The sequence below is a fragment of the Halichondria panicea genome, chromosome 1, assembly GCF_963675165.1.
Source record: "Halichondria panicea chromosome 1, odHalPani1.1, whole genome shotgun sequence".
In the NCBI taxonomy this organism is placed as follows: domain Eukaryota; kingdom Metazoa; phylum Porifera; class Demospongiae; order Suberitida; family Halichondriidae; genus Halichondria; species Halichondria panicea.
In genome coordinates this window covers 11,277,763-11,288,408 of record NC_087377.1, presented here as the reverse complement: position 1 = coordinate 11,288,408, position 10,646 = coordinate 11,277,763, and the positions used below count along the sequence as shown (strand labels likewise).

The 10,646-nt window shown below is 42.3% G+C and overlaps 2 protein-coding genes across 3 annotated transcripts; both read left to right on the top strand.

Moving 5' to 3' along the window:
* The first annotated feature begins 3,048 nt into the window (after positions 1-3,048).
* LOC135346817 (ATP-dependent RNA helicase TDRD9-like) lies at positions 3,049-6,868 on the top strand. Of its 2 annotated transcripts, XM_064544573.1 has the most exons (5): positions 3,049-3,243; positions 3,385-3,428; positions 3,486-3,608; positions 5,383-5,507; positions 6,755-6,868. In XM_064544573.1, exons 2-5 carry the CDS (start codon positions 3,426-3,428, stop codon positions 6,759-6,761), a joined length of 258 nt encoding a protein of 85 aa, XP_064400643.1. In that variant the 5' UTR covers positions 3,049-3,243; positions 3,385-3,425; the 3' UTR covers positions 6,762-6,868. The 2 variants fall into 2 exon arrangements, with proteins under 2 accessions (XP_064400643.1, XP_064400635.1); XM_064544565.1 differs by having other exon boundaries at positions 3,385-3,608.
* On the top strand, positions 6,771-8,669 carry LOC135346723 (uncharacterized). The gene is made up of 7 exons (XM_064544449.1): positions 6,771-6,816; positions 6,858-6,926; positions 6,988-7,314; positions 7,378-7,656; positions 7,713-7,925; positions 7,979-8,176; positions 8,243-8,669. The coding sequence occupies exons 3-7, from the start codon at positions 7,050-7,052 to the stop codon at positions 8,509-8,511; spliced, it is 1,224 nt and encodes a 407-aa protein (XP_064400519.1). The 5' UTR covers positions 6,771-6,816; positions 6,858-6,926; positions 6,988-7,049; the 3' UTR covers positions 8,512-8,669.
* Positions 8,670-10,646: the final 1,977 nt, after the last annotated feature.

The following is a 10,646-nucleotide window of genomic DNA, read 5'->3' as shown; positions in this document are numbered from 1 at the left end:
ACTAATCCATTGCGACCTTTGTCCTAGCAGCATTCTACTGACTGAGGACGGTCTCACTGCCAAGATCGGGAGTTTTAGTGTCGCAAAATATGCAGACCCATTAATATCGACGTTATCCGATACTCCAGGAAGTCTATTATACATGCCTCCTGAATGTCAAGCTGAGCACCTTGACTACAACACAAAGCTTGACATCTTTTCATTTGGTGTCCTTATTCTCTATACTTTCATTGGTGACCGTCCTGAGATTAACGCAATTCCACCACCAACAAAAGAGGAAATGTCAGAAGGAAAGGTAGAGCTCATGCGACGAAATCCAGCTATCCATAAGATGGGAGAGAATCACAGCCTGCATCCTCTTGTGATTAGATGCCTCAATGACCACCCTGAATGAAGGCCTACTGCAGAGGAAGTTGGGGTTACCCTAGCAGAAGCAAAGCCCCTTGTAGGAGAAGTTGGTGTACAACAACATACTACTGCAGCTGAGGAAGTTGAAGTAGAGCAACCGACCACTACAGAGGAAGTTCACACTCAATGTAATGTACTGTAGACAAATACCTACTAGAACCTTATTATGTAATGGTATACTATAAGCTTAACCATAATTTGATGTACTGTAGTTCACATGTGATGACCATTGTTGTGCTCCCCTTGTTGATGTGCGAGCTTCATGGAAGAGCTATAGTCTATTTGCGAATGCCATGGTCTGGTAATCTAATAGTCACCACACACCTTGCAGTATATCCGGAATGCGATTCATTGCTCCCTTATAAATTATGTTAATATTTAATTGGTAAGAAGAGAGATTGTTTACAATAGCCGTTCAGTTAATGGTCTCTCCCTGGTACCAATTAGATTTCGAACATCAATGTACCAATACTCATTCTTCCCACACGCTGAAACTTTATGGAACAAACTTGTTAGTACACACATGCAATATAGTTACTGTCAGTGTGTCTGCATGTACACTTTAGGATGCATTTTATATTTAGCAACCAGCTAATTGTGTATAATTATCCTATGCTGTTATGCTGAATTGTTATAAAATAAAATAAAGTAACAGGGGAAATATTTGTAGGAGTGTAGGAGTGCAGCAAAGCATATAATTTGGTACCAACTTGGAGTGGGGAGTGACCTTCCACCAGATGACCATTGCCAGGGGATACCGACAGGCCCGTATCTAGCGAGACTCAGTAAATTGTATCGTGGTCAACAGTGAACCACATGCAGGACCGTCGTTATAGACTGATGATGGCAGGCTATGTGGTGTTAAACCCCTCAGGCAATACATGCATCGCTAGGCACACCACCCTCATGCCCAACATCCCTGCACTCCTCCACTTGGTCACCATTTTGCTTGCACCCTGTGTTGAGATGAGGTGAGTGTACTACATGTACATATTAGCTATTATAAGCCATGCATAATACCATTAATGCGCTGTGGCTTCTTCAATCAAAATGCAACAATATAAAATTATAGCTAGTGTTACAATACAAGACTATAGGTACTTGTATTATAGTGTTCATATAATTATGTTCTCACTCAGCTAAACTTATATAGAGAAAATGTCTAAGAGTCAGCAAAATTTATCATTTACTCTTTCATATAATCGCTTCAACTGACGTATAGTTCCATGAACTGAAGTCCCGTGTTAGATAATGTGCTGGTATCATAGAAGCACATTCGTAGCTCAATGTCATCAGTAGTTGGAGCTAGTTGATAGAGTTTTCGTAAACCACGGAGGAATGTGTTGAAGCTCGACTGACCATTCCACAGCGCATGTTGAAATAGAAACGATACGGGTTTACAATCCAGTTAGTAGGTATGGCCACACTATCGCAAAAATAGTCATTTCCCACAAATGGAGGAGAACCATAAGTGTTCCCCTCGTCACAAGGACAGCGATAATGACGGCGGTCAATATACTGGTTCCAATGAACAGACTACTGGCAAACGTCCAGATATGTGTGCGTGGAGATTGCCCATGCGTGACGCTGAGTCCATCGACATATGCAACATCGACAGTATGCCTACCTCCAGTATGGTATCCCCAGAATGCATAGTTTAATCCCAACCAATAACCTATTGCTCTCCCACACACCTGCCTGTATTGGACACCACCCACTGGAAACATGACAGATGAGCAAACACCGTAGGCAGACGTTCCCGTTGGCATACGACCACATGATCTTATCGAATAGTCTGTCAGTTGAAGTCCTTGAGGGCATTGTTAGTTGGGGTCAGTCATGTTAATGTGGGCCACTCTCGTCCATCCTGGTCCACCGCAATCAGAATCAGTTGGTGGGTCTGTGGTCATTGCTGTTGGTTCACTGGTAGTAGCAGTTGTTGCTTCGATGGTTGATGTGGCTGCTGTTGGCATGCTGGTAGTTGACACCGGTGCACTTGCATTTCCTTCAGCATCTGCAACAGTTAAGAGACAGATTATTGTAGTTACAGCAATATACACACTTTTTGAGTCAATTTTGACTGTGAGCAATATATCTTACGCATTTACCCAGTAATCTGTCGGCAATAGTTTCCAGTGGTTCACGAATGTGTTTCAGCTCTGATAGATATTCGAGTGATTCACTAATCTTTGTTAGCTGTGTCTCAGTTCCACTGGAGCATTGGCTCCTAACATAGCAGGTGCTCGGTTGGTTCCAGGCTGACCCCAGACCAAGGAGGCAGCAAAATATTAGGAGTACAGAAGACATAGTTAGTAGTCTCCATGGGAATAGTGACAGTGTCGTACGTGTGATGATAATCGGTCAGATACAGTTTGCTGTAGCTGTGCACGTATGCACTTGAAACACCTACACGTAACATGACACGGTAGAGTAACAGACCGTACAATATTTAAATTAAGATTTCCGTAAGATTCTTAGCTATTCTAAATTCTTTTTTATTACTAAACTTTTTTACGAGTATATACATGTAACATATGCGAAATATAATCCGCAACTAGTACTCACAATCCTTGCTAGAACACTCAAAGTTTTTTCACCAGCAAATATTCGGTATGTGCATTAATTAAGTGTAATAATGACCTTATGATTATTATTCTTGTTTGACCTTTGTGAGATTAAAGCCACGTTGCATACTGATCAATCCTGCAGTACATTGATGCTGGCCACTTCTGGGCCCAGTTGGCCGACCAGGTTGCCACGACGAACATGAGACGGCTACTGGACAGTATCAGCACTCGTTGTCCACGCATGGAGGTCGTCGAGGAGACAAATGAGGTACATACCACTCACACCCTCACAAACCTCACACCACCCACACTCTCACAACCTCACACCACCCCTCACACCCACACACCCTCAGATGTCTATACTCACTCCTATACCTACTCCTCACACCGCCCACACACACCCTCACAGGTCTATGCCATGTGGTATTTGTGGACTATTGTACCGTGGAGATGGTAAATACTAGTGTATGGTATGAGCTCTCCTCCAATGACACAGAGCTCGATATGCAGGCCATCGAGTGTTTCCTCACCTCCGTCAAACCCACCATTCAGAGCTCATCAGATGGCAAGTGGTCAGCTGAGGCTAACGACAGGTTCAAGCAACTCACAATGAGCAAATACCTCATGATTCAGGTGAGGCAAAAAGCTGAAATACGTTATCCTAATTTACCTGCAGTACGTGTGTACAGAGCCTACAGTGTCATGGGTACCACTGTGAGCTAGTGTACAGAGCCTATAGTGTGGTCCCACAGTGTGCACTGTAGCTAGTGTACAGAGCTTATAGCAGGGCCGTAAGAAGATTTTTTAGGTAGGGGGGCAAAAAAAGGAATGGACCCTCTCCTTGCGACGCAGGGGGTGGGTCCGGGAGGGGGAAATTCCACCTCCCGTCCCGCCGGAGGCGAACTTTTTACATTTTGTATGTTCTCAGAGATAAACAGGAGAAAGATGCATAAAAATAAAATAATCTGCATGTGAGAGCTATAGCAAAATAGTTTATTCGGCGTGTGTTAGTGGAAGCAAAACCACGAGCAATTGCTTCTAAGTCAAGCGAATCAGTTAGCAACTTGTGTATATAAGGCAAGAATAGACGATGGGAAGTCATCGAGCTTTGTAACAAGAAGGTCTTAGTTCGCCTACCTTCTTCATCATGGGCAGGCTGAGGTACTGAAGAATGAATATTGTGCCATAGTGAGCTCTAGCTATATAAATTTCAGCTGCATGTGGATCAACTTACTTTACAGTGTACGTTGTTGCAACAAACCACATGAATTTAACCAATGTGGTTAGAAAGGCACATATATAATATCAGGACTGTGATCTGCTGGACTCTGCAGAAGAGCCCCACCCCATTTCACTGTCTGAAAACCAGGGGGGCAGTTACCCCCCGGCCCCCCTGGTTCTTACGGCCCTGTATAGTGTGGTCCCACTGTGTACACTATATAGTAACACTGTATAGCTATAGTGTACAGAGCCTATAGTATGGTCCCACTGTGTACACTGTAGCTAGTGTACAGAGCCTATATAGTGTGGTCCCACTGTGTACAACAGTACACTGTAGACTAGTAGAGTAAGTCGCCGAACTCCGTCAGTAGTTGTTTTCAAGTTATCACTGCTCGGACTGCATGGAAGTGACTTGGCCTATCCAAGTTTTCGCTGGATAATAGGCCCATGGCCATCTGTCAGTGTGTGTAATTAGTTCTTGTTTTGTTTGTGCGTTACACGCCCTTTTACCTGACGCACTTTGATGTCTGACGGAGTTTTGCAACTTACTCTATACAGAGCTTCTATAGTGTGGTCCCACTGTGTACACTGTAGCTAGTGTACAGAGCCTACAGTGTGGTCCCACTGTGCATGTGCACTGTAGCTAGTGTACAGAGCCTACAGTGGACCCCCCCTGTGTACATAGCTAGTGGTTGACTTATGTTTTCTCTAGTAAAGTTTGCATTTCAAGTGAGGTGAAAAGGGTTGTACATTGCTATAGAGCTTATTTATTGTTAGTAGTCTCGCAAGGCAGCCGTTTCATCCCGGAGATAATATACGCATGAGCTACTTGTGCAGCAGTCTAAATGGCTGTTTGCATTGTTAGCGGCTATAGACCACATAATCAAATATTTTAGCTATGCAGATATAGTGGGGCTCTAAGTGGCTGATATTGTAGTAAGTTGTGAGATCACACACAGTTAGCTACAAATTACACATGAGCTACTTGTGCAGCTGCATGTGTGTGATCTCACAGCTTACTACAAATTAAACATTTATCAGCTGAGCGCCACTATATTTGTGAACAACTCTGTACGGTGAATTGGCCAAACCCTATTTTTAGGTCGTAAGACTAAACCGTCAGGTGATAATGTATTATAGGCATGTTGGGAAATACCCCTTGTATAACGCTTGTATCCCTGCTCAGGTGTACTCTCATGTGGGGAATTCCCTACGTGTCGACTTGTACGATACGACAAGCCAGGAGGACATCTTCATCAACGAGGTGCTTGTGAAGGAAGGCCATGCTGTCCACTGCCCTACCCCTCAAAGGTGAGTCGAGCTATACAGGTTCTCATGGCATACTAAGCTGGGACCAAAATTAAGCCCCTCACGCTATACGGTAGTTTGCTGCTACCGGCCTGTGCTGCTGCGACTTATTCACTGGATTGGTAGAAGGTATCGCTCGGGTTTCGAATGCGAGGTTAATCGGTTGCGACGATGTACACATACTTGATTGTGTTAAACTATTTCGAATTGCATGCGCAGCTCAGTGGCGGATCTAAAAAAAGTGGTAGGTAGGTGCTGCGCAAGAGGAGGAACATCCCACACGGTATAGCACGCGAAAATCTAGGGTTACACCCCCTTTTGACGTCATTTTTGGTTGGTGCGGTATCAGTGTCACATTAATAATTTTTTGATTAGGTGTGGTTTGCATTTAGTTGGGCAGAGCCCGACCGTCCCTGACAGGTGGTAGGGTTTCAAGCTTATCTGGGATTTGTCTTTGCTGCAACTATAGTTGCAGCCCAATCAGATTGCAGCATTTCTAATGTGGTCGGTGTCACGTCCGGTTGCACAACCGCAAGCCAGATAAAATCATAGTAAAATTGGTTAACACCCACTTCAGAATAATAATATTCATAGCTTATTCATAGCTGCTATCACATCAGCAAAACAAATCCTCATAGGCTTGAAACCCGACCTTCCGTCAGGGACGGTCGGGCTCCGCCCAACTAGTTTGCATTGCAGAGGCTCCTTGCACTCCGTATTTACTTGTCAAGTCTTAGTCAGCACTGCAGTATACGGTAACGTGCAGCAGTCAAGCTTTTATCAGAGCTTTAAAAGACACTATACTGTAATACTTTATAGGTAGGTCTACAGCTATTTGTTCAAGGTCAGGGGGTGCTTGAGCACCCTCTGCTACCTACTAGATCCGCCCCAGCAGCTCACTCTTTGCATTTCCGCAATTTGAGAACGTTGCAGTCAAAATCTGGTTGTTTCTCATCTCCCCATCTAATTCACTTTAGTCATGCTCATCACAAACCCGCTTTAGGGAATAGGAATATCGTATAACGAGAAATGTGCGTTTTTCGACGGTGCAGTTAACGAAAACACTGGGAGAAACTCCCATACACCCGTATTTCACATGCAAAGCTCGTGGTGGGTGTGGTTTCTCTTGCATTGAAACGCGATTATTACAACTTCGAAATTTTCTTATGGGAGCTCTTAAGCCAAATAGTGAATATTTCCCGCTATATGGTACATAATGCTTGATTGTATTTTTGTCCCTTAATTCCCAGGAAATGACATCATAATTACAATTTCCAGAAAATTATTCAGTGGAGTGAAAGGCCTATTCAGTGTATGTTGTTGTCTATACTTTCGACAATATGCTACATGCAGATCTACCTGTATGTGACTTTATCTTCTTGAAGTTTTTTCTGTCTTGTTTCCTGACAAGTTTTAGCACTGGTAAGACACAACTCTACGGAGATCAAAGGCATGATAGATATTAGACTAATCGTATATATAGAATTGAATGTGAGTCATTCTTTGTCAGCAACCTTCCTGGTGAATGATGAGAGGCCATGTCCAATGGAGATAGTTACGTTCACCTGTACTTCTCCTGGAACTCTCATAAGTTGGTCCCTATCTGATCTTTCTGTAAATATCATTGTTGATCGTGGGATAAATGAACTCAATATGGCTCTGATGCAACAAGGTTACACTGTGACACTGACTGCTTTCAACAATACTAGTTTAACATCCACCCTCTCAAGAACAGCCGAGAATGGAGTCAGAGTGACTTGTCTGGACCCACCGAATGATGAGATAGGATCAACGACCATTCAGTTGGCTGGTGAGTCAAATTATGTGTTACTCACTGTGAATAACACATGCATACACTATCTCCTATACACAGTTCCCCCTTCTCCTCCTCAAAGAGTTAGTCACTCTGTTGAGAGCAGTTCAGCAGATGAAGTCAGTGTGACTGTTGGTTGGGACTCTCCTACTGAGACTGGTGGTAGAGATGACCTCACCTACACAGTGACCATCTCACCTCCGGCCCAGCTCTCTGCTACTGTCCTCACATCCACCTCTGTCACTGTGACAGTTCTATACAATGTGAACTACACTGTCAGTGTTATGGCTATCAACTGTGCTGGGAACAGTACAACTGCTGAGTACAGCTTTATGATTGGTAAGCTGGCAGCATTAAAAAATCAACACATATGCACATTTCCGATTCCTTCGCAGGCAGCTGTCCTGTGTTGACCAACCCCATGAATGGAGTGTTTGGATCAGTCTTTAGCAGATTGCCAGGATCCACAGTAACAATCCAGTGTGATGCTGGGTATGTGTCTTCTGTTATGATGGTGACATGTGATCACGGTACACTATTGTGGAACCCAAACTCTGAAACTATCGAGTGTGGTAAATTGCAACAAACCCAGGCTCCTCCAACAACTAGTGAGTTTTACGAATCAGCTGTTGGTATAATTATAACATGCTAATAATTTTAGCTCTTCTAATGAGATGCACTGCTCAACTGGACCCACCACAGAATGGTACCATTACCAGTGATCATTTTTTACCAGCTATTCCTGGTGCACAAGGGTCCTTTCAGTGTGATAATGGACTGTTTCCCGAGGGGATATTGACTTCCACCTGTCTCACTACAGGAGAGTGGGACAGGAACCCAGGAGAGATTGTCTGTAGAGGCAAGTAAATATACATTACCTATACTGTAATCAAATTGAGCGGCCATGCACCTACCTATTATGCAGCTCAATCCCCAACTCTATTCACTGGTACTGATCTTGGTATTGCTGTTTCCGTTAGTGTGGTTGTCACGGCAGCTCTGTTCACGATCATTGGATTCCTCGCTGGACTCTTAGTGATGCACCTTCGCTACCATAAGAAAGCACTGCATTTTCCAGCAGCTGAAGGACAAGCTAATGCAAGATCTACTGTACTAATTGGTCCTGTGTATGAGGAGGTGTCACCTAAAGAGGAGATTGAACTGAACACTAACCAGGCGTATGGACCATTATAGAACTGTGAAACTCATTTGCTCATCTGCATAGCATTTAACCATACAAGGGCCAAAGGTCCATTATCAAGACATTTCTCTTTTGTCTTTGTACAATTGAAAGTGATCGAGATTGTGTAATGACTATCATACTTATATAGAAGCCAAAACAAACATTATCAAGACGTACATTAGCAGCTAGCTATATGCATTGAACTGTTTGTTTGCTTATCATAATGTTTACGATTGCATTCACCTCTACTGTAAACAGTTGATGTATATCCTTTTATGATCACACTGATCACAGCAGCTGGTAAAAAATACCAACAGTATATATGCTAGTTCACAGTTAGTGCAATAATTTAGCAAGTAACAGTTTCATTAAAATCTTTACGTGCACTATTTCAGTGCAAGGCAATTAAGCCACACTGATAATAAACTCATTGTGCTGTCCCGTGCTGTCCCATAACTGGCCGGAGAGTCCATTAGCTTGCATAATAATAATAATCTGTAGCCATAGACTCAGCTATGAATTTGACATCTTTGCCTAATAGTATATAATTATAGGTAAAGATGTCACATCTTGTTTTTAGCGCGCAGCAGGGATATATATATACATGTACATGTAGAGTGATTGGTGTGTGTGTGTGGACACAAAAATTTCGCTGTTTGAGCGAACTATACACTTTCATGGACTGCTTTAACTGCTAATGAGACAGTGGTTGAAAATAGGCTACTGATAGTTTAAATTTGTAGGTGGGAGATGGGAAGGGTTAGAGTTATAGGGTTAGGTGATCTTCGAAGGTGACAAAATCAATCAAGCTTATATATGGACAAGTGAGAAAATATATGTTTTTGCAATGATCCTATTCTATATAGACAGCAAAGCGAAATTTTGAGCTCCAGTCAAGTCAGCATAATTATGGAGAAATCAAATACGTTAATTTTATTTGCATTCTTATCAACTTGAATTGTTTTGTCAACGGTTTGCTTCAAAAGTTGATAAAGTAATGGAAAAGCTTCAAACTGATGATTACACAAAGTTTGCCGAAATAGTAGAATCTAGTATGCTTGTTAACATTCACGATGTAGGTGCACGGCCGGGATTTCTAGAAATGATCCCTTCATTAATAATATTGGTGGGCCAGCAGCTTATCTTGTCTTCTTCAACTTGTCAAAACCTCTGCATGGACCAGCGTTACATAATTCTTTTCAATCGAGACAGCACTGTTATCACTCCGTTCGATTCTGTGAGAATATCGTCGAGAATACAATCTCCCAGGTACTGACAGCAATATCTAGTATTGATCAAAATACATCTGCTACAGCATCCAATCAGTTTGCCAGCTATACTACTAGTAGACCTGTTGCAACACTAGTTGGTACTCATTTGGATAAACTATAGAGGAAGGTACAGTATCAGTTGAAGAACAATTAAAACAAAAGCACAGAGAATTAAAACACATCACAGACAATTTCAGCCAAGTAATTGTTAATCCAGAAGGGGATAAAATTTTTGGCGCTAAATAACCAAGATGGAACAGAAGATTTGGATACCCATCCTCTACAAGACCATAATTATCATGAAATTAATAAATGATAGATTAGATGCATCACTACCAATACGCCCTGCATGGCTTATTTTAAGTATTATTCTACGCACAGAATAGCTTCTCTTGACGAATGCTTGGAAATTGGCAGAATACTCAAAATGGAAGAGGAGGTTAAGGTAGCGTTGTACTACCTCCATCACATTTTAGGGGCTCTTATGTACTACCCTGAGATAGTAGACAAAGGCAGTTGGTTTAAAGGGAAGGTCTTTTGCTCACCTCAAGTGGTTTTTGATAGTATTGGCCAGATAATTGTTGTGTTAATTATTATGCATTTATACTAGTACTTCACTCTGACTCACCAGTTCGTGAATGCTTTAGAAAGGACTGGATTGAGAGGGGTCTCTTTTCAATAGAAGCAATCAATGAAGTTTTAAGCGCGAGTGTCAGATAGAATCCAACTTACTTGTATAGCCATAGATTGCTTGAGCGCAGTATATTGTGCAGATGGAAACTGCTACTGGTACAATACATGCATATCTGCATGTGCATCCATAGATACATTTTGACATTATACATAATAGTTATAATAATCACGATGAAAGTGTT